This window comes from Falco cherrug, chromosome 2 (assembly GCF_023634085.1).
Source record: "Falco cherrug isolate bFalChe1 chromosome 2, bFalChe1.pri, whole genome shotgun sequence".
NCBI lineage: Eukaryota > Metazoa > Chordata > Aves > Falconiformes > Falconidae > Falco > Falco cherrug.
The window spans coordinates 119,753,072-119,777,162 of NC_073698.1; the positions used below are offsets into that span (position 1 = coordinate 119,753,072).

The 24,091-nt window shown below is 42.3% G+C and overlaps 1 protein-coding gene across 4 annotated transcripts in view; it reads left to right on the top strand.

The window, feature by feature from the left end:
- Positions 1–24,091, top strand: part of CBLB (Cbl proto-oncogene B) — a 133,726-nt gene that overhangs the window by 51,130 nt on the left and 58,505 nt on the right. For all 4 annotated transcript variants that reach the window (XM_055701594.1, XM_055701597.1, XM_055701595.1 and 1 more), the window contains exon 4: positions 15,694–15,840. In XM_055701594.1, coding sequence (XP_055557569.1) covers positions 15,694–15,840 — 147 coding nt within the window. The remainder of the gene's footprint in view (positions 1–15,693; positions 15,841–24,091) is intronic.

Below are 24,091 nucleotides of genomic sequence, written 5' to 3' on the forward strand. Positions count from 1 at the left end.
AAGCAGTGAGTCATGACATACTAGCCAGGCCTTTTAATCCTCAGGCTCTTTGGAGAAGTATTTGGGAATCTTATATGTTGGGGGCATTACAATGAAGTACAGTTCTTTCCCTTCCCAAACATTTGCTGTGGTCTGGTGGGATTTAGTGGTATGAGAGCACGAGTGCAGCGCGCTGGATGTTTCGTGTTTTGCTTCAGTCTTTTCCGTGGATGAGGGTTTTGTGAGGGCGCCGTATGTCAGGCTGTTTTATCTTCTGCATGAAAGAAGGGGCTCTCCCTTGTGGAGCTGTGGAATGTGGCTTGGTGGGTGGGAAGCAAGAAGCCCCAGGAAAACTATTTGGCCTTTGCCTCCTCTGCTCCCCCTTTCCTGGCTGTCTGTCACCTTCTTTCCTCTCTCTTCCCTGGGAGCTAGAGGGAAAATTTACTTTCAGCCATCAGGGAATAGGAGGAGCGAAGGAGTACTGTGGGACTGCTGGTGCGCACTGGGGCACGCTGGGGCACAGGGCCTCGCGTTTTCCTGGGAATCTGGGCAGGGACGGGGCAGGCTGCGCGGGGGACGTGGGGCTCGAGTGCTCCCCACAACACGGCGGCCCTGCTGCTGCAGGCTGAGCTCGTGCTGAAGCTGCTCGCACGAGCTTTTTCAGCGTATAACTGTTGTGGGCAGCTGTAATAGTTCTTATTTTGGTAACGATTCTTTTCAGACAAGCCTCTTTAGCAGACAGAAGCTTTGTAATTTGTGGGGCTGTGCGATCAAGTGATAGCTGTCAATCAAAGCATCCATTACGGTAACTCAGGTATGACTTACAACGCCAATGTGGGATGAAGGCTGCTGGTATGGAAGCGGTTCCCAACACCAGGTACGCCACCCCAAGTCACCCTTCATCACGGGCATTTCTAACTGGGCCAAACCCCAGCAGGCCATCTGCCATGGTAGCTGCTCCTCTGAGCTTCCCGGAGGTGGAAGGAATGCACTTCTATTTTTATTTTTATTTTTATTCCTGTTTCCCTTCACTTCAGATCTAAGCAGTCCTTCCTATTATTCAGAATATAAAAGGGCGATTAAATACACGGTACACTTCAGGAAATAATGCTCCTTTCCTATCCCAAAATTGCTATCTGGAAACCAGAAGTGGGAATATGTTTTTGACTGTGAATATCTTAGCCTGGTGTTTCTTTAGAATATATGCTTTTTTAAATTTAGCTACAACTTTCAAGTAATTAGAGAAATTGCCATGTTGGGTCCACAGACTAAACCAAACCAAAGATAATATACACAATTTCATATAACCTCAATGAAAGTATTTTCAGGTGCTGAGAATTTGCCGGAATATGTAGTGCAGTGATTTGAAGATGATTCATGAAAAAAAGTGATTAAAACTTCCGGCTGGATTCCCTAGCATCCAGAGATTTTTTGGTTTTCTTGCTTTTTTGGTTTTGTTTCGTCTGAAGACGTGAATTCTATGTCTGCTGTTTCCTCTGTTCTTACTTGCCTTGGTAGCAAGAGCTGGAATGTTTCAGTGTTTGATAGAAGAATATTATTGTCTTTAGTTTTATGTTCCTGTTTCAAAGTAATTTGTTTTCAGAGGCTGGTTGATCATTCCAGGAATCCATAATCACAGCAAGTGTTTACTTTTGCGAAGTGAGCTGCATTGCTAGGCAAAACTGCACAAGTGTTTAGTCTCAGGGGAATAAAAATCGGGTGTGACTCTTAGAACCTTCATGCCTTAAAAAATATTTTTACTGGAAGGGATTTTAGTCTGTTTCCACTTGTGATTGTATTCATGTCTGTTGCTTAAATAGCTTGCATGTGATAAGATTTAGCAGTAAAACGTACAGATTTTCACATTGCCACTCAGAATTTTGATGTTTCCACTCCAGCTGTGGTATAGTAACCTTTTCTCATCCTCTTTGAACTCTTGCCTTCTATGAGCCTCTTGATCTAATTTTAGGAACGCTGTCTTACTTGGCTCTCACTATAAAAGTTGATTACCTTGGAAGACATCTGTGATGTGAGTTTGCCATCACCTCTCTTAACACTACTCACTTCTCCGGTGTCATCGAGTACCCTTCTAGGTTCTTGCTGCATCTGTCATTTTAAGGCACAGCAGAGCGCTCTGACCGTGGTGCTTCTCTGGATCTTCAGCCTGATGCAGCACTGCGCCATCACCTGCCCGTTCCTACTGCCAGGCTTTGCCGCACCAACCTCCTGGCGGAGCACACTTGGCCAACTTCAGATTTCCAATCCCCATTATGGGGATGAAAAAGAATTATTGTCAAGTTGTAGGATGCTTCCATTCACCAAGGTATCCAAAATTAAGTTACAAGTTACAAGCTCTTAAGAGTTTTGTGTAATCAAATTGTATGAGGAGTGAAGTAAGCAAACTTAGGAACATAGGGTACCATGTTCTTAAGTACCGTCTCTGAAGTTCTTAAGACAAACCCCTAACCTGAATCAGTATGGTCGTTCTTGTTTCCTGTGATGAGCGTAAGCAGATATCTAAGGAGGAATAAGTGGTGCAAACATGCATACATAATATAGTGTGCCCCCCTGGAAATCTCCAAGCCTTTGAGCGTTTGTAGCTCAGGGGTTTCCTGAGCCTGTTTGTGCTTTGTTACTCCAGTGACCTTCAGTGAAACCGCTCTTCCTGGTGTTTTTTCTAGTCTCCTCTCAAGCCTTTTTAAACTTCCTCCACAGTATCCTTAGGCAACAGCTTCTGTGGATCAGGGTTTTTTTGAACTTGATTCCCGTCAGCTTCGTTTACGGTTCTAGTTACTGTCAGTCCCCATCCATCCTCCTTACGCCACTCACAATTTGTAGACCTCTGTCAGATTTCCTCGGTGGTTACTCGTCCAAGGTGAGGAGTGCCAGCAACGCTCAGTTCCTCCTCGGTTTGAAGCCATTGCTTAACTTTGATAATCCTTGTTGTGTTTTGATGTATCTCTTACGTCTGGTTCTTACGTATCTGTTCTTACATGTCTGGTTTGGTAAGAGGTGACTTTGATTCTGTATGGTGGCATAATTACGTTTTCTGTTTTGTTCACTGTTCCTTTGCTAATAATTCATAGGATTTGATTTGTGTTTTTATTGCAATGAGCACTGAGCTGATACTGCCGTGGAGTTACCTGCCATAATCCCAAGTCTTGCTTCTGGCTGGCGATGCTGCGCTCAGAGCCTGCCCTTTTGTACATCAGGCCAAGGTTATATTTTCGGATACGTTCTTTTGCCTTCACATGTATTGAAGTTCACCTGCCACTGATGTTGCTCAGTCACTCTGCAGCTATTTGCACTTACCTGACAGCCTTATAGCCTTTGAATAGCTTTATGTCACCAGAGGCTTTGTCACCTTGCTGCTCGCTGCTCCCCCGTGCGCATGCTGAGCAGAGCAGGTCCCTGCACGACTCGGCTGGCACTTCCCTGCATTTGGAGCAGAAATCCCTATTGCCTACCCTCTGCTTCCAATCCCTATTGCCTACCCTCTGCTTCCAATCCCTATTGCCTACCCTCTGCTTCCAATCCCTATTGCCTACCCTCTGCTTCCAATCCCTATTGCCTACCCTCTGCTTCCAATCCCTATTGCCTACCCTCTGCTTCCACTTTTTTTAACCCAGTTATTTATTCATGCCACACCATCCCTCTTACACCATGGCTGTGTAGCTTTCTTTAAAACATTTGGTTGTCTCCCACACTGAAGCGTCCACCCATGAAGAGATCACGGGGGGGGGGGGGGGGGGGGGGGGGGGCGTGTTCAGAAATGTGGTTGCTGACATAGGATAAGCTTATTAACATTGGGGGGGGTGGGGGGGTGGAATATCTAGTAAGCAGGTCAGGGTATAAATTTCTTCCTTGGTTACTGTACTTTAGACCGAAAAAGAAAAACAGATTTTCACAAGGAACTTTTCAACTTGCTCATTTTGTTCTCCTCCCTTGCTTCTCATGGGAGATGAGGAGTGAAGAAGCAAAATGCTTTATTTTGATTTGTACAGGCAGCTTCTGTTCTGAAAGTTGACAGCAGTACTTCCTGAAGGTAAAGATTCTGCCTCCGTTTTCATGAAAAATACAGCTGTCTTGCCTAGCTATATCTCTGCATTTTTTTAGCACCTGCTTTTACTCAGTCCATATTACTGATGAAAATATTTCAGCCAGTTCTATTTTTTCTGGTTAGTCAGAAACCACACACCTTGCTATGAAGAGGAAATCTATCAGGCTTTTCCCAGCCTCTGTGCTATATTCCTTCTTGGTGCCAGGTTCTGACCTGGTCCCCAGGGGCTGTAAGCAGGTGTAGCATCATGAAACTGTTTCAGGTAACAATTTTTGAACCAAGATCTGATCTTTCTTTCCTAGCTGTTGGGTGCAGAGGCAGTTGCTAACACAGCCTGGCAGCACTCTATCTGCTTTCAAACAGCCCAGAGGCGCTGCCGACAGGCGAGAGGACAGAGGCTGGTGGCTTCGGGGTATGTGTGACAGTGAGCAGGGGGGTTTCGTGGTGTTTACTGCTTTTGGCCGGAGATGGTAACTTTCTCCATTGAATGAAAGTCACTTTACATCCTCTCAGTAAACAAACACAGTGATTATTCTAAGTCCCACATACAGTTTCAGTGCTTCGTGTAACTTATTTTATATGTTTCTGTGCCACGTGCATTGGTGCGAGGCTGCTTAGCTATCAACAGAGATTTTTGTTAACTGAATTTTGCAAACAAACTGCATCTCAGCACTAAGTAGTGTTTAAATCGTTTTCAGTGAACGATTTCAGGTGGATTTGATTAAAGCACATCTGAGGAAATGGGAATTTTTATTATATGTTTGATAGGAATTCAATAACTTTAGCTCTCAGAAGTACTTGAGATGTGGTTTGAAGGCTGATTATTTTATTTCAGTGGGTTATTTAGCTCTCACTTGGACTTCCATTTTGGTAAATATCATGTATTTTAGACCACATGAAAAGCAACCCTTAAAATGCTTTAATGACAACTCTTAGAATGCTTTAATGAGAGTGGCTGCCTACACCGAATCTTACTTCAGGGCTTACGGTAAAAATTCTTATTTTGACATACATGAAGGTCTGTGAAAAAATACACTTGTGCAGATGCAGAGTTGGAGAGTTCTGCTCATTTAACGATGATACTTTTAACAGGAAGGTACGTGGGATGAAGAGGGTCAGTCTTTGTAAAAAAAATGAACTTGGCTTTTAATGAAAGGCTCCTACCACTGCTACAGAGCAAAATGCACAGAAATAATGATGTACAAGAGGCTCAAAAAGTAAAATCCAAGAACTTCAGAAAAAGTCAAGTTCTAGGGCAAAATGCGCAACTCAGCATTGTCTCTTAACCAAGTCTCCGAAGCAGCTCAGCCAGGAAAATTCCCTTTTGGCTAGTCTCTTAGGAATGTTGGAACAGCTTGTTGACTTGCAATCTTGTTGGCTTGCACTCAGTGGAAATCATGTGTGACACAGCAGGTGATAAGCACCTCTGCAGGTTGTGGCACATTATTTTAAAATAATCTTTAAAAAAAAATAAAATACAGCAGTTTTGGTACTTCTCTACACTCCCAGTGCATGAAAGTGAATGCTAAAGCTTCTGTTCAGACCCCGATCTCTATCAGAAAGTCTGACCAGCAAAAATATTGTTACATTTCTTGCAACTCAAAAAAAAAAAAGAAAAAAAAAATTGAAAAGTTACGATCTCAAAAAAATTGCCAGAAATAATTTGTGTGTGTGTGACCATGGTTGGTCCACTTGGTATTTGTACATTGTGATAGGTTGTAAATACAGCATAAAATTGTCTTATTCCATGGGACTGGTGCCTGGGTGGCCTGAGTGCAAGGGGTAGATGTTCACTTAGCCAGCAACCACATAACACGCACATTTGTTCCTGATGTTTAATGCATCTCTTTATAGTTTATTTTTTTTCATACTGTTCAAATTCTTCTCTAAAAACGCTGGCACTTTCTCGTGGGCTTTCCTATGCTGCTGCACATCATCAGACCTTTTAAATCGAGTTTCGCTGAGTTCGATGTTGCCACCCATTCCTGCCCGTCTGCCTTCTCCGGCTTCTGCCTTCTGTGCCCTCGCATCAGCTTGTTCTTCTTTTCTGAGGTCATCGTGGGCTTCACCAAGAGAAATGGAAAAGGATTTTCTCACGCTGTCCCCTTTGGTGGGGAAGGCCCCGACTGAGGGATGAAGAGCGGTGCCCTCCAGCTGTGAGCTGGCCCAGGCTGGGTCCTTTGTTGCCTGAGAGCGTTTCAGGTTGGGTTTGCTCAGCCATGGGAGCCGAGAGCTTCGAGGTTTGTTTGAGGCCCCTTGGAGAGGGTTTACTTCAGTTTCATAATTTGGCCAAACTCATATCAATTTTCATGAGAGTATTGGGAGACACATGTGATCCAGAGACATTTCCTGTTAAGTACCCAAATCCAATTTTGATATTTGAGAATGATATATGTGAAAAAAAGATATATATGCATATTAGTTTGCCAAAGCTGCTTAACGTCAGCAAAAAGCATTGCCAGTCCTGCTCTCCAAAATGGTTAGATCGTGTTGCAGATCTTTTTCACAATCAGAGTGTGATGACAGTGTTAAGCCTGAAAAAAAAATTTAGATTAACTGTTTAACAATCAGAAAGATTTGTCTATGCAAGAAGCTATAGTATGCAGAACTCAATAGACTTTTATTTTGAAACTTAGTACTTTAACATGGCCTGTCGCTGAGGATGCTTATTTCTACCGAGTCTCTTTTGAATTTATTCCGCTTAGAAAACAGAGTAACAGCATGTTTTAAGGTGACATAATGGAGCCTGAATTGAAAATTCTGAAAGAACAAGCCTGCAGTACGTGTTCTGGACTGTTCTGTGTAAGAAAAGGGCACACCGCAACCTGAAAAAGCGAAGCGCTATCAGTGACTGCGGCTCGGAGGACGGGCAGACGCAGAGCCCCGTGCGCGGGGTGCTGTACGGCATGCCTGCTTCTGTCGGTGTCGGCAGCTCGGGCACTGAGCATCACGGCGCAGCGTGGCAGTGGGCTGGGTGGAGTGCAGCGCGGGGCGAAACCGCCTCCCCTCGCTCGTGCGTGGTTGCTGTTAACCAGATGAAGCATTTAGTCGCATCAGTACCTCCTGGGGGCCTCCTTGGCCTTTGGCTGTGGCAGGATTTGTGCCAAACACAGCCTTGTATCCCTTCCGGAGTGGCTTGAGTCGCTCCACGTACGACCGTGTCCCTTTTCACATGCAGCTTTGGCCCGGCAGGGATGTGCTTTCTCCATGGCATGGCTAATCGCCAAGCCAAGTCATCCTTGCCTGAGCGGTGAGGGCGATGCTTACATGGGGAATGTTAACACTTGTTGATGCTGTCGGTTATACTTCTAGTACGCAGGTAGGATGGATTGTAGGAGTGACCTTTGTAATGAAATTCAAGATGTTTACTGTCCTAATCAGGTACTAAAGAATTACAGTGGCCACACCTCTGCCTTTAACCAACTGCTTATTTTGGCCAAGTCGTCTTTTGTATATCCCTTCTGCTTGAAGAAAGCTTTGGAAGATGGTGAAAACATGCTGATTGCTTCTTCGTTGTTTCATATTAATACACTCACATTTGTTAAAAAAGTTTTACATATTTAGGCATTCAGTGACTGAATTCAACATTGCAAAAATGGGTTTTACTCGTGTTCCTGGGGCTTTCTGTGACAACCTCAGTTTTACTGACAGATACAAATACTTGGCTTTACCTTTAAGTCAGTGTTAGTTCACGTTGGACCTTGGTAGACAAAGACATCTACAGGAGGAGTACGGAGGAAGCAGAAGAGTGCTTAAATAACGTGTTGATACTGATGAGTGGAACCACAGTGCAAAAGCAACTGACTGTTAAAAAGTAGCAAATAAAACTAAAGCAGTGTCCAGCTCTCTTTTTTTTTTTTTTTTTTTTAAGAAACAAGTGTAATATCAGTTTAAGCATTGTAAATATGTTTTGCAAGGATGATATAGTAGTTCAATTAAAAGTTTCAGTAGTAAAATCAATAAACCTGTTAGCTCGTACTTTATGTTACTACTTATGTCATAGGATTGACTATCCTCTACGAAGTATTTGTATTTGTAAATATTCATGTTGGTTTTATTCTAGTTTCCTTCTGTGAGTAGCATCATCTAGAGGTTGTTTTTTTTATTGCCTCTGTCCTTTCACATAAGTAAATAGAGATAATAATTATTTCTGGGGCAAATTAGATCTTTAGCATGTCAGCACGTCTGTTTTCAGTTTTGACGACTCGCATTCTGTTTTTTGCAGACTGTATTTCCTTGTTACTTTAATTTCTGTGAACACTCTTTGGGTTTTATTTTCATGGATATATTTGTTACCTCGTATACCTGAGTACTAGTGAGAAAAGAGATTAAACTGCTTGAGGAGGACCTTGAGGCATTCATCCGTGCTGGGTAACTGTCCGTTGGACAAACTGGAAGTAGTCAAATTTTCAAAACATGGACTCTAAAGCCCAGCTGATGAGCTATTCATGGCTGCTGCTGTATAGAGTGTTTGTTTAGCAAAACCCAAATATAATCCTGGGACAGAACTTTGCTCAAGAGATGCTGGTAGGCACAATTTCATGCCAGTTCACAAAGGAAAGATCAGAGACAGCGAGTGGAGAGACTCATCGGTTTGTAGAGTCTGAGATGTGGAGAAACCCTGACCATCCTCCCTCCTCTGTATATTCCATTTTCTTTACTAAGCTATTATATATTATGTTCATTCTTTATTTTTGCATAATCGTGGCAGAAAATGCCTACTATAGAAAAAATGATAGCTGATACACAGTTTTAAAAGATGGAATGAAATTTTGAGTTCATCAGGCATTGCCTTCTGTTGTGATACTCTTATGGTCTTTAAAACATGAGAACGAAAGGAACCAGACTGCTGGTGGAAGCTGGTGTGTCAATGTAAAATGATTTTTAAGCGAAGGAAAAGATGGAGGAAAATTCAAGGTCACATTGTGACCAGCTTGCTTTGTTTTCCCAAACATCCTTGCCCAAATCTTTCCCAAAGTGCCAGTTTTCCCTTTGCTATCCATCGTGAATAGAGAGCTGTGTCAGCCTTGCACGGTGCTCCTTGTATCTGTCGGGAAGAGGCCGATGGAGCGCCAGGCACAGAAGGGTTCTGCTTTCCTCCTCAGGATAAGCTCAACTCCCCTGGGACTCAAGGAAAAGTAGTAGTTGCCTCCAGCAAGTTTCTTACAATTTTATTCTTGGTTTTCATGTTAGCATATGATGAATTTAATTACTGGCTGAACCTCACCATGTTTAAGGCAGTCTCTTTTTTTTTTTTTTTTTTTTTTTTTCTTTTATGTTTTTTTTTTCCTCATATTACAGATGAGGAATACTACAGCACAAAAAAATTAAGTTCTTTGCCTGCGTCCCTTCCATGAGTCAGCAACAGAAGTAGGAAATAGAGCTCACACTTTAGTCCCAGGAATATTTCATCCCAAGAATAAGCCCATATACTTTGGTCCCTGAACGATACCCTGTCCTTATATAGCTTTTAAAAATAATTATTGCACAGATCCAGAGTTGAGCTGGTTGCCAAATATGATGGTAGAGTCGTGGGTTGTTGGTTTTTTCCCCTCTGCAGGTGTGTTGCCGGGAACCTTTGGTTTCCTTCGCTTCCTCTCAAGTGTTGAAGATCTCTGTGGTTAAGACTGACTCTACTGTCCACCTGTGGGGGGTGGGTTTTTTATTGTTGTTGTTTTGTTGGGGGTTTTTTTTGGGGGGGACAGACGGACGGATTACTTTTTTGGGTTTTTTCGCCCTATGTTTGCTGTCTGTGAAAGGGCAAGTTCTGGAAGAGGAAGGGGGATAAACACGTCGGGGTTATACCGGGTTAGCAAGAGTAAACTGCTAGCAGCATAGATCGTTTCTGGTTACGTCGCTGTGCCTTCTGGAGATACTCAGAAATACACATTTCTTCAGAATATTTTTTTCTTTTTTTGTGTGATTTTTCCTGATCCTGGTGCATCCCTGTCTGTGCCACTTGTCCGTAGTTAATGGCAGAAGCATAACCTATCAAGGAGCTGTATGGGCAGCTGTGGCTTTCCTCATGGTGGCAAAATACAAATGGGAAATAATCTGGAAAGGACTTTTTTTCACAGAACGGAAGCCTAGGGCACAAAACGTAAATGCTGAACTCCTGCAGAGCAGGGTGGAAGAGCTCAGAAGGTGGGTCTCTGCTCCCCCTTTCTGTACCTGCGTCACAAGGCTCTGTTCTGTCCCTTCGAATTAGCAACACGTAGTGTGTAGGATCCCTGGGTTTTACTGCAGCTCCAGCATATGGGTCAGAAATCTGGTTTGAATATAACTAATTAAGTGAAATGAGCTCAGTACATATGCTTTGGATTTTGAAGCTTTAATATTTGGCGGGGGGGGGGGGGTGTGGGTGTGATTTTTAAAAGTTAGAGTAAACAATTCACCTTATGAAGGCGTTTCAAACTTTTTTATCTTGGTTCATAAGCAGTTATGACTTGCAGTTTTGCCGGCTAACAGGATGGTCTTTGTACAATTACTCTAAATAAGAATTGTAGAGGAATTATGTGTTTTTTAGTAATAGTTGGGTATACTTTTTTGTCAGAAATATCTGGAAAATATTCTTAGCTGCCAAACAGATTTTATTCTAGCTCTAAAGACTGTTTTCCTTTGCCAGGGGACTGAGTTATATATTATGAGCTTGGAAAGCCGATGTATTGTTTATTACAGAAGGTTGTTGTTTAATAAAGTATATCTATGTGGATGCAGAAAGATTAAACACTTACTAGATGCAATGAAGAAGGAAACCCAGCAACAACCTAATTCTGGAATGACATAACTGCAAAGATATACAGTGACTTCTTTCTACACTGCGTTTTTTTTCCTAGAAATATGTGTAGCTGTAAAATAAAAATAATTGTTGTTCGTGGGAGATGGTAATATAGAAGCATGAAAGCAGAAATGATATACAGATACAGTATATGAGTAGTTTTATACATTTTCGGGTTGTTGCATGAGACATAAGGACGTATTGCTAAGATGACTTTGTCTTGGTTATCGTCTGTGAAATCTGGTGATTATGAAGGGTCAGGGCACGGATGTATGCTTTGCATTGTGGATTTATGTATATGCTGGTTCTGCCCAGTGTATTTGGAGCTGTCTGAGTGTCTGACTCGGTTCATGCACGTCGGCAGGCAGTAGGTGCAGGACACAGGTGTTCTCCCACCTCATCCATCAGGCCAGTGGCAGGAGGGAAGCAGCGCCGCCCGATTCCCTGTCCACTTCTGTTTGCTAGACCATATCGCTTTCCGAAAAGCAAAATTAGCTTTCACAGAGTGATTACCAAGTTGACACAGCCAAAACTTATCTGTGTTGTTGCATGCTGGTCATGCTTCGCTTTCCTGTTTAATAGAACCAGGAGGGCAGGACAGCTGCCGCTGCTCTGGTTATGACTGGGATGTAATATTTCCATTAGTAAGCCCTCTTTTCAAATCACGTATGACTTGTGATATATGAACTCTTTGCAGTATTCCCTAACCTGACACACACACCCAGAGCTGAAGAGAAAATGCATTCAGAATATCTTCATTTATTTCAAAGTGAACAAACACAATTCTTATTTTCAGGCTTTACTGTCTGTATTTCAGAAAACTTGTTCATGAGGTATAACTCCAAAAGAGAGAATAATTCTGAAGTCAAGAAAATTCATCTTTCTGCTGATTAACCAAAAGATGTTTATGGATTCAATAGACCTTTACAAGTTCATACTAAAAGAAAATTCAATTTTTAATTTTTATATCGTAGGTGTTCTGGGGTTGGCTAAACCTTGTTGGTTCTTCAGTAGATCTGTCATGTACAAGCATGTCTGGCAACAAGTACTACTGAAAGCCTGGTACTTCAGAAATCAAGTTCTACAAGGGGTTTGACCTGCGTGGCATCAGTTTGAGTTGGTAAAAGGCAGTGGGGAAAAGCTAAGCATGAATCATAGGAAAAACATCAAGTAATAGGTGTTGAGTGTGTTGCAAGTAATATGGAAGAGACCGACACTATGTATGCACTATATATAATGCAGTTGATACGGCGTCATTTAGCGTTAAAACATTCTTAAATCTTACCGCAGTAGCTGTTGTATTGTGGAGAATGATCATTGCAGTTCAGTTTGCTGTAGAGAGGCAGTTTTGTTCGATTTTGGTTTCTGAAAGAGATTTTTCTCATCAGCATAAACCCCGTTCTCTCTCCAGAAACCAGGGAGGTGGTTGTGCTCTGACACAGCTGAGGAAAGACATCCCACCTCCAACCTGCTCCAGGTTGGCAGTGAAAGTGTGTTATTGCGTTAAACCCTGAAGGCTGGCTGCTGAGGCATTGAAACCGTTGTTTCTCAAGAATTCGGATAGCAGTTTTTGGAGGTGTAGCTCCAGTACAATCCCTTAAGATACCTCTCGCCTGCTGGAACCTAGTGACACCAAGAGTCCCTCCAGGGCATGCATCTGCATAATTCATGTGCCACCGGGCTGCCAGTGCAGTTGCCTCTGCCACTACGATGGCTTCACTGGGACCAGGAGAAGAGCCTGTGTCACGGCCGGAGGTGCAGACCGAGCTGGTACCGATGGCCTTCTTTACTGTAAGGCTTCTGGTGGGAATGAGACCTAAAGGAGGTGGCTCAGATTGACCAGTTCTTTGGCTTCCATTAGGGTTATTCACCAAAATGCCAAAGCTGATGGTTTTACTTGTTGTTGTTGTTGTTTTTTCCCAAAAAAATAGGACTTGAATACCTCGTCTTATGCTTATGAATGGAAAACTTTTGACACTGCTCCATCTTTATATGGGGGGAGAAAAGGGAATCATTCTAACTTAGAAAGTGCAGCCACAGAGACCATCAAGTGGATGAGGTGATGCTGTGGGAAAGCCCTCCACAAGACAGCAAAAGTACGTGTGTGAAAATTCATAGACAGTCAGAAGAGTGAAATGCCCAGGTGGGGAGAATCACTGGCCCACCCTGATGGCATCGATACCGCTGCACCTCGTGTAATTCTTGAAAACCATTTCTGAAATCATTGAGCTTTGTATCTGTCTCAGTAAGTTACTGAGATCTGGTGTCACGTGAGCATGTCTAAGCAAAAATGGTGCAGTATGTGCTCTACAGTTCTACAGCAAAAATGTTTAAGTGAAAAGACATGATTTATCATGATCATTTGATACCAAAGAAGGAACCAAAGAAGGACTAGAGGTAATCACCTGGTACAGCAAGAATCAAAATTAATTAGGAAACAGAGCTACTGTATGCGTGTATATATTTATATTTATAAATATAGATAAACATACATATATATAAATGATGAAGAATTTGGCATTTTCTGTTGTGCATACATGCTGTCATGTATGTTCGGGCACAGGTAAGGTTCTAGCTGATTTCCAGTAGCTTTGCAGTCAGATAAAAAGAAGGTCTCTTAGTTTAGTATTAAAACATTTTCTTGTTTATAGACATACAATCCAAAAAATAATTTGACTTTTTTTCTGCATCCTAACCAACTTGTATAACAAAACAAAAGCGTATCGATGCACTTAGTGACTGGTACTGTCCAAAGAGGGAAGGAACAGGCTTTGCCATTCGGGTACGACCGTTTGGACGCATGTGTAGACTGGAAATTTACTGTCCAGTTCCTACCAGTTGTTGGTTCTGGTCACATACCGTGCAGCTCTACCTCACAGGCAGTGCACATGCCTGGACGGGTGCGTACCGACACACATGCTCCCCGCTGGCCGAGGTGCCCCAGGTGGCCCCGGTACGTGCCTTCAGCCCGTAGCCGTTCACTCCAAGGCGCAAGCCTGACGGACCCAGCCAGCTCCCTGGGTTAATGCGTACCTGCGAAGAGCCCTGCGGCACCGCACCTTGCTGACGTGGGCAGCTACGTGGTGTAGCGGGAAGGGAGCCCTGTTCAGGCTTGCACCAGATCGTGCTTCCATCTCGGTACGGACAGCTGCTGGCTGATCCCGGGTCTGGGGTGGCTTGCTCTGCATCGGCTTGAGTTCGGAGGAGGAAAATAATAAGGAACACGTGTGTGTAATTAAAGTACAAAGGAAATAGGAAGGGGGATAGCAAGCAACAAATCCAGAAAAGAAGGAACAGTTGGGCATCGTAATTATAGACATCTGATTATACTGGAGGAATTAAAGGGCTCTGAAAGAATTAGCCCTACAACCATTTGCAGTCTTGAGGGGAGGGAGGATGTATTCATCAGGTGTTCGTTTTAAATTACTTACCTTTTCTTTATTGTAGTTTTCTTGGTAGCAAAACCTGTAGTAAAATCTGCAACACAACTCCCACAGGGTACTCTATAAGTTGTTTGCAAATTTAATTGAAACAATTACTGCTTCAGTACTAAGCTGCATGCATTTTTTAGGAAGACCCCAGGAAATCTGTTCAGGTGGGGTTTGCACTGGATTTTTTTGGGTAGTTTTTTTTGAGATTTTGAGCATTCTGAAAAGCTATTTGGTATGCATGTATAAAAATCAGAGTCTTTTCATGTGGCTAGGGACTTATTCGTAAGTTTTCATTTATTTAAAATACTGTCTATACACAGTTATAAATTACATGATTGATATTAGTTTATTATGTTTTTCACTAAATTTTTGGAGGCACTATTAAGTAGTACCTGACATTGTGAAAGGTGAATGGTTTTGACACAGGATGCTTCCGACTCCTGAAAGTACTTTGTTAAAATACGTAAGAATACAAATTCTTCACCAGAAACTGCTCAGCCTCCTGGGTGGTCTCTATGTCACGTATCAGGTGGGAAAATACACCTTTTTCAAAGATCGTCTAAGGAATCTCCAGAAGGAAACTCTCATAGAAAGATTGCTTGACCCTTCTCTCTCTCCCCCCCACCATCTCCCACAGATTTTTCCATACAACGGAATTATTTGTGTTTAAGGATGCTGTGTTCTTTGTGTTACACTAAATGGGATTTCTGTGCCAAAACCCAAATAATTTTTGATTAATGAATTCAAGCCTGGAAAGCTCATGGAAGTGAGCTGATAGCAAAGCAGCTTGGTTTTTGTTTCTAACATGTCACTGAAAATGGAAAGCAAGTTGTAACTAGAGGGAAGGCATTTTAAATGAAAATAAGAAGTACCTGCAGTAAGGGAAAGCTGGAAAGTATAAAATTGTTGTAGGCAATGAATAAACCTAGTTCTGTGCTGTGTTTACCTTTCTAGAAACCTGTGATTGAAATAGGTTTGATGTCACATCTGAAACTGTATTTTGAGGTTTATTGTGTGGCTTTTGGTTAATTTTAAATATAATTAAAATGTTGGGTTTTTTTTTAATCTATTAACTGTCTAATTAGTATAAATTCCTGTTTCTGCAGTGGTTAAATGAAATAGAAATACACAAGCTTAATGTTTATGGAGATCAGACATGTATCTGGAATATCCAGTTGAGAACCCAGATCTGTTCCATTTCTGAACAAATGATCTTATATTCCCCGAGACTTATAATAAATAGATCCTCAGAAGTGCATGGAAACACAAACTACCGATTTGTATTTCTTTGATGTGTTTTCAGTTGAAAGCTCAGTGTTTTTCTTGTGTCACGCAGTGATGATTACACAAATATGCAAGAGATACAAGATACTGAAAGATTGATTCAATTTATTCAATTTTGAGGATTTGATGTGATTATACTTTTCTTTCTATTATATCCACAGGAGAAACCTAACAAAGCTGTCCCTCATCTTCAGCCACATGCTAGCAGAAATCAAGGCTATTTTTCCAAATGGCCAATTCCAGGGTGATAACTTTCGTATCACCAAAGCCGATGCTGCAGATTTCTGGAGAAAATTCTTTGGAGATAAGTAAGTATTAACATTTTGTAAAAACCTTAATTCTTTCTAATCATAAGCATGAAGAAGAACGATATTTTCAAAGATCAGAATAATAGTTCTGAGTATGTGAATGGGCAATTTAAATGTAATTTCTTGTCCAAGTCTTTAGATTGGCTGAAATTGCTCAATTCATTATTAACAAACTTTGCAATGTTACAGTTTGCTCAAAGGATGAATAAAAATGACTGGGCAGTTCTATCAAGGGCACATAGACTCAATCATAAATTCAAGTTTATTGCACGAAGTTTATTGGTTCCATTCTGGGGTGAAGCTAGTATGTTGTTTTCATAATGTACATGGCAAATCATGTCTTTCATATTACATACATACTCTTAGGAACCTGATATTGCTGTCATGGACAGATTAAAGTTACCATCTTTAACTTTGTAACCACTACAATTTTTAGTGTTTTTTAAGTAATTAAAATAATGGGTTTATCCCTTATTACAGAAACTTCTTTTCTGTAGCTGTACTGCCTATAATGTAGTCACAGAGGACTAATGTTTTCTTCTGTTCAAGTTCTGTTATAGAAAGAGATGGAGTAACTGGAGATATGTCAGAAGGTTTAGTCAAAAGCAGGTGTTGGAGAAACATAGTGCGCGAGTCCTAAAATGAATGACAAGTGCAGACACGTGATGAAATCCTTATAGCAAATGCAGTATTGAAAATGTAAAAGTAGGGGTGTGTGTATGTGGTTTGTTTTTTTCTAGGAAACAATATCATTTACAATATAGATATAGGCTAATAGAAGATGCATAGATACTCACTTTCTCATATGGAATGTTTGTTAGTGTAACAGTGACATAAGAGGGAGGAGGCAAGACGTTTGTATATTTTACAGTACGATGAAGCAGTCATTATGGTCATCAAGGCTGGCATCATCTTGTGCCATGTAGGCCATAGCAAGTCACAGATAATTCCTGCAATGATCAGTTACATTTTCTGTGCAAAAGCAGCTCTTTAAGTATTTCCTTCTTTATTTAGAATACCAGCATAGTAGGTTGGCACTTTTGCAAATTAGCTGCGTTCAGTGTGAATTTACAACAGTTTCACTTCCTTTTTTTGGCTAGTCTAAACACACCTACTGCTAGCTTCCAGCTTTCTGCTTTCATTATAGTGTTAGCTGGTAATTTCACTATTCTAACAAATTTATTTCCCATGTAGATAATGTAGGAGTTTGATCAATTTGCTGCACCACTTTTCTTTTTGTTAGAGGAAAGGTATCTGACCATGTTTTGAGTTGTCCATTTCAATGTGAAGGTGATCTTTAAAATACCTACAAAAGTTCAAATAAAGTTATCTGAAGGGTTAATGTCCGTGGCATGTAGGGGTCTCTGTCAGATGAGGCTTTTAAAAAATGTCAAAAAAAGAAAAACAGGGGCTTTGAAAAAATGACTAATGATCACCTTATTTGCTGTTTCTGTTTTCCCTTCCTTTCCTTCTCCCCTTTGCTTAGCAGCACTCAGAATTTAAATCTCCTCGTGGTCCTGCTGTTGGGCTCTGTCCTTGAATGACCTTTACCAGCTGTCTTGATTGCAGATTGCATTTCTGTCATTGGGATTTACAGTTCTCATCTTCTGCTTTCTGTCGTTTCATCTTAACCAGTTTCATCAGCTTCCCCATTCACGGCGATGTTCCTCTCCGTGCTGCTCTGCTAACTTGTCCTCTCTCTGTGACACTCAAGCGCTTCCCTTCAGTTTTCCTTCCAACAGCCCTGCCAGGTGGCTTTGGGAGACGGCACAGTACGTAGGTACTTGAGGTCTTGGCAGTAGGCTACTGTAACATATTAATAGGATTTTATCAGAACAAGGTTGGTAAGAAGCATTTTTTGACTGCGTCAGTCCCTCTGAACAACTTGGCTCTACCCTTGTCTTGTTCACACTTGACTTCTCTTTCCTGACTCATCCCCTGGAGCGCTGCTTTCAAACCCTTCCCAGGGCCCCAGAGCTCTTGCCGTGCCTTTTTTTTTTTTATGCTTTGTGGGGTTTTTTTCCCCGCTTATGTAAATTTCTTCATAAAATGCAACTTTAAATATGAACTCTCAGTACTAACCCTCTGACTTCCTACACTCCTCCTGGTGTGCACTTGCTTAGGGGTTGGGCTTTGTTTTCTTGGGGTTTTGGGGGCTTGGTTTTTGTTTTTCTGGTTAAAGCATCTGTGCACCAGAAATGCCTAGGAATCAAGGCGGTCTTGGGACGTACAGTTCATTCCATATGTAACCTTGGTCATCTAGTATAGCCTGCAAGTTCTTAGAGTTCTGTCGTGTCCGGTGCTTTACTTTCAGCTGAGGTAAAGAATTGCTGTTATTAGTGTTCCCAGCTCTTTTCTAATAAGCTGAAACTGTTTTAGTTACCGGCCTTCTAAGCCGTGAACGGTTGATCTGTGCTTGGCAGCCTTGCCATTACCTTGGGTTTAGTTAATTGTGCTTAAGTAACTAAAACGTGTAACAGCATGTACGTCAAATAAATAGATGAGAAAAAGGCGTATTTGGCATTATGTTCAACCTCTTCGTTAAACAAAATGCCTGAAGCTTTTTAAACATTAATTATTTTCTAATCCATTTAGAAATACACGGCAGGTATGCCTGCGAGCCACATCTTTTACAATGGGCCTGTTAGGACAAATTGGTTGGCAAATACGCTGGTATCGCTTCCCTGGAAGCAGAATCTACATAAAGATTTGGGGTGTTGCAGTCAGCTGATGGAATCTGTTTTGCACTTGGCTGCCTGGAGATAATCCCCCGGGGCTGTGCGGCGGCTCTGGCCTGGGTGGGTGTGTGGTGCGGTGCGGGGAGCGGCGGTGTGGTGTGGTACGGCGTGGTACGGCGTGCTCCGGGCTGCCTTGGCATGCTCCAGGCTCCTCGGTGTTCCGCGGGCAAGCCTGTGCTCCTCGCTTGATGGTGCAAAGCAGCCCTCAGCCCTTGCTCTGAGGTCACTGAGTAACACTGCTCCAAGCTAGAGCGTAAATAAAAAGTAAGTTGTGCAGGATCTTGGCTTCTGATGGGTAAAGTGTAGCATGAGACATCATTCTGACACGTTGTTTGATCTGATTGGAAGGAGGGAATTGGAAGTATTAGGTCAATTGGTAATTTTTTTTTCAGCATAATAATATCATAAAAATAATCTTCCTGTCTCTAAGCATAATTAATTGGAAGCTTTTATATAATCCATTCTCTGCCTTGATTTCTTCTGGAAATGTTGTCATTTTTTTTCTTTTTTAATTTGAAATATTCTAAATGGCAAGAAAGCAGGTCAATAGCCATTTATGTTTTGAAGTCAACTCCTCGGCTTTCAGTTTTTGAAAATGTGACCCACACTTCCATTTACAAAAAGCAATATATTATAATTTACTGAGGAATAAAATCCAAGATACAATTTCCAAGAGTCCAGTTCATAGTTTAAAAAAAAACGTTAAAAATTTATAACTGACTTTTTTCACTGCTCTTCCCCAACAAATGGGGAACTTCTGATTTTGTTGATTATGTTTGTCTGTCATCACACTTGCTGCAAAATTGTGCAGCTGTAACTAGGCTTGTTCAGCCTGTTATTAATAAGCATCATAGGATGCATTCATTCTGCTTGCGTTTAAAGCTAGCCAGGTGTACGTTCACTTGACTTCATCCTTCACATAAATTGCTAGGCTGTTTTAGGTCTGATGATGACACATCTAGCCGCCCTTTGAATTTCTATAGAGAACACAGCAGCAGAACTCAGCAAGCAATTTAAAGGGCTGCATCAGAGGAAGGTGCTGAAATAACTTTGCACCTTCTTGGCCCTCAAATACCTCCTCAACTTCTGCCTTTCTGGCGCACCTCTATAAAAACTTCTAGATGTGTCAGTAGCGAGCGGGGCCTGGATGGGGGAGAACGCTGTGGTGCTTGTGAGGACAGCAGGTACGTGGGTAACGGGATCCACCAGCCCTCGCGTAGGCAGGGGGTGCAGAAGCAGGGAGTAGTCAGAGCCTTTACGGTTGTGGGGTTTCCCAGGATCGCATGTTTCCAAGGAGGAGGGGGAAGCTTGGAAGGGATACGATGTTTGGAAAGAGACGCTAATGTGGGGGGTAGGAATGTATAGGGAAGGCTGATAAATCAGAGTGAGAAATAATGAGATTTTGATTATCTGGGTGGAAGGAGAATGTGGGCGATAGCTGCGTGATGAAGGAAGAAATGGAAACAGTGATTTCTCTGCAACGGGAAAGAAGAATATTTATCCAGGTTAGGGGGTAGGTGAGGAGCTCGGCAGTGCCAAACAGAGGGCCCAGGATGGTTTCGATGCATTGACTTGGTCAAGGAAGCTGGCAGAGAAAAGCTGTCAGGGAGGTGAGGGAATAGGGAGAAGTTTGGATTTGCTTTGTGAAAACAAGTCAGGACTGGGTGAGAGTTTTCTGAAGGCTGAACGAGTGGAGCAGGCTTAGAACGGAGCTCTTCGGCTTATCCACAGGCTGCGAGGAGGAGGAGAGCCTCCTAAAGAAAATAAAGGAGCTGGCTGAAAAATGAACAAAGGAATAAATTGACACAAGCTTTATTTATACCATGGTCAAGGTCAAGATTTTAGGTAAAGTTCGGTATCAAGAAAGAGCTGGGTAGCGTCAGAAGCAGGAAAGCAGTGAAATTGAGAAGGTGTGATTTTTTTTAATTTGTACTGATTGCTAGAATGCAATTACTGGAGCAAGTGGTTTTAGTGGATTGAACCCATGGTTTACCACTGTAGTTGTGCTGGAGCAAGTGATAGTTAAACGTACAACGAAACGGTAATGTTAAATTGAACTGTGAAATTGTAAGGCATGCAATCAGCAGTTACATTCGCTTACAGATACTTCAGTAACCCCCAGTGGCTTGTAAATATGCATGTAAAACATAATCTGATAGCTTCTTCATTATCCACATTTTATCACTGTATAGTGCTTGATGTTAATTTTCCCCCGGTTCCTCGCTCACTTTAATAGCACCTTGCATCTTTTACAGGGTTTCTGTTCTGAGCAAAAATGGGCAAAATACCCCTGGCAGTGATCCTGAACTGAGCAGGAGAGTGGGCGAGGTGACCTAACAGATCTTTCCAGCCTCTGAATCTGAAAGCTGCAGTGAAGTCATGCAGGGTTTTGCAACTATTGAAATTTGTGATTTGTGGCACTCTCTGTGTTGCAGAATGAATCAGCAGTGAAATGTCAATGTTCTTAGATTTTCAGTTCTCCATAGTTCTGCCATTTATTTTAACTTTTAAGGTTTTATTCTTCATTGTGAAACCTTAAAAAATTGAAAGCATTTCTGTTAGTGTTGTCAGATAAATTGATTTCCCCCCACCTTTTAGTTTCTGAGGAATCAGAAATTCTTTGACTGCTAGGGTCAAGCACATTATTATTGTAATCTCTGATACTTCTTTTTCTTTTCTAGCCGAGGCCTGGAATGTATTTATTTTTAACTGGAATTTAGGGAAAAATGTAGGTATTGATTTCTCAGTATCACAGAATCATAGAATGGTTTGGGTCGGAAGGGACCTTAAAGCTCACCCAACCACCTGCCCTGGGCAGAGACCCCTTCCCCCAGCCCCGGCTGCTCCCAGCCCCGTCCAGCCTGGGCTTGGGCACTGCCAGGGATGGGGCACCCACAGCTGCTCCGGGCAGCCTGTGTCTCACCACCCTCACAGTAAAGAATTTCCTCCCAATATCTAATCTAAATCTCTCCTCTGTCAGCTTAAAGCCATCACCCCTTTCTTTATCACAACATGCCCTTCCAAAAAGCCCCTCCCCAGCTTTCCTGCCAGCCCCGTTGGGTGCTGGAAGCTGCTCTAAGGTCCCCCAGGAGCCTTCTCCAGGCTGAGCAACCCCAGCTCTCCCAGCCTGTCCCCACAGCAGGGGGGCTCCAGCCCCCTCAGCATCCTCGTGGCCTCCTCTGGACTCGCTCCAACAGGTCCGTGTCCTTTTATGTAGCAGTTAAGCAGGATATTTCAGATATTCTAAATTCTGAGTAGAAGTGGTTCTGCTGTGGTCAGTGCTTTTTGGTACAAGGTTGAACAGACATAGCCTCTGTGGCTCGGGTTCAGAGAAGCAGCAGTAAAACAAGCAGACCACAACGCAGGACTTGACAACGTTCAGCTGTCAGAGTGAGACCTCAGATAAGCTAGGTTTTAAAACCTTGTTGATCCCCTGAATTTATTACTTGATTGCCTTTTCTTGCTACTGATAGTGACGGAGAGCCCTACTGTTGCCTGAACACTGAAAAGACATGTACTGGAGCGGTGGTGCTGGCCCGGGGTGCTTCGGATCTCAGTGCCAACTGGGGGTAAAGGGAAGCCAAAGATGAAGGGAGATGAAAGAGGAAGAGGCAGTGATCTGAGTGCCACAGCCTTCATCACCATCCAGACAGGTGTTTTGTCAACAGGAACTCATAAAGAGAAGGAAGTAAACATGGGATGGGGCTTTTAGAGGCCAGTTCCTCCCTCAGCTCATCAGCGGGGAGACAGGCTTACTGGTACCCTTGCTTACACACTTGAGCTGGAGGCAGCAGGGACTGTTCCCTGGGTGCTAGCAGACATCTAACTCGGGCTTTTTCATGCAAATGCAAGATAAACAAGCTTGAACAAGAAGATAGATGATACTGTAGAGAAGAGCTAGTAAATGGAAAGTTGCAAGATAAGATTAGAGACCAAAAAAGGACAAATGTCTTCACAGCTAGTCCGGGTGGCTAAGAATAAGGTAATAATTGCATGTACAAGGGATGGAGAAAACTAAGTTTAGTTGGGACACGAGGCTGTGAGATAGGCGAAGAGAATCTCAGTGGACAGGCAGGAAGAGGCAGTGTTTGAAGTATAAAAGGACATGCAAAAGCATGGATGTGTTTTGGATTTGTGGTTAGAGATCAGAGCTGGAAATACATAGATAGAAGGCACGTCTCTTCGGGGACACTTCAGGAAATGCAGGCTTCCTGCGTCCCTTAAGGGAGTGCTGACTTGCTATCTCCAGCCATGCCCAGATACGTGGTTTTGGAAGCAGATGTTTTTGCTGGTATACTTACCCTGTTTCATGAGACTCCTTTTTTTCTCTCTGTTACCTTCTCTTTTCTCATGTTAGATTAATCTATATTTGTTCTGCATGATGTCACTATTTAATGATTGTACTGGCATGATACGGCAGGATTCCTGTTCTCCCTTAGGACTGAGCTTCTCAAGCTTTCTGTGTGTCAGTTGTTTGCTCTGCAGTTTATGTGGCCTCTCGCTTAAAACCGAAGCAGCAGCCTTAAGAAAATGTTCTGCGTTCAGTGATGATAAACCAAAATCCACATTGCTCACTGCAGGCTTGCAAAGAATGTTGTTTCTGATCTGGGTCAGTATTTGCTTGAATATTTTTGTGTTTCCTCTGGGTACAGTAATTCCCTTGTTATGTTTTCTGGTAGCATTTGAGAGAGTCTCTTGCAGACAAAACTGTTCACTGTAAGTTACACAGGTATGTGTTTACCTTCCTACACATACTTGTGGTCTGCTGTGGCTCAAATGGGAGCAGTGTCACTTGACTCCAGAATAGCTGAGTCTTTCTAGTTCTCCTGAAGTGCTGTACTCTGCGCACTCAGAAAATATTTGCTTCCTCCAGGTTTCTTTTAATGTCTTTTGCTTTTTAATAATGCAGCAACGTTCAGGGGGTTTAAGAAAATCCTATGTACACATGATCAGGGCAGGAGGGAAGGGAGGACCTAAATTCCTCGAAAATCACATGCTGGTCACTAATCCTTCTCCTTTAGGCATATGGAGGTGGTGGGGGTGGTGTTTAAAACACTGTATTTGAGAGTATGGAGTGGCATGTCCTTTAAATGTGTGTCAATAATGGTAAAGAGATATCATCCTACGTAAAATATTTTTTTTAAAGCTTATACTTCAATCAGAATACTTTTGAATTCATCGTTCTCTAAATACGCTTATTAGTTTTAGTCTTGCAGAAGAAATGTGGAGAAGTAATGTCATTTTGAGAGCCTTGGCAGAGAAATGTTTTGCTTTAGGGTTTTTGACAGGGCTCTTAAATAAGAAGGCAACCCCAAGGTAAATGGCAAGCTACAGGTAGTTTTGATTTGAGAGAGAGAGAGAGATGTGTGCAGAAACCCTCCTCAGGGAAAGTTATTCATTCATTTGTTTCACTTTGTGCTTTCTTTGCTTTAATTAGTATGGACTTTTACTCTAATGATGAGGAAAGGCAGTACAGACATGTATGGATTAATAGTTTCCTAAAGGTTTGGCGA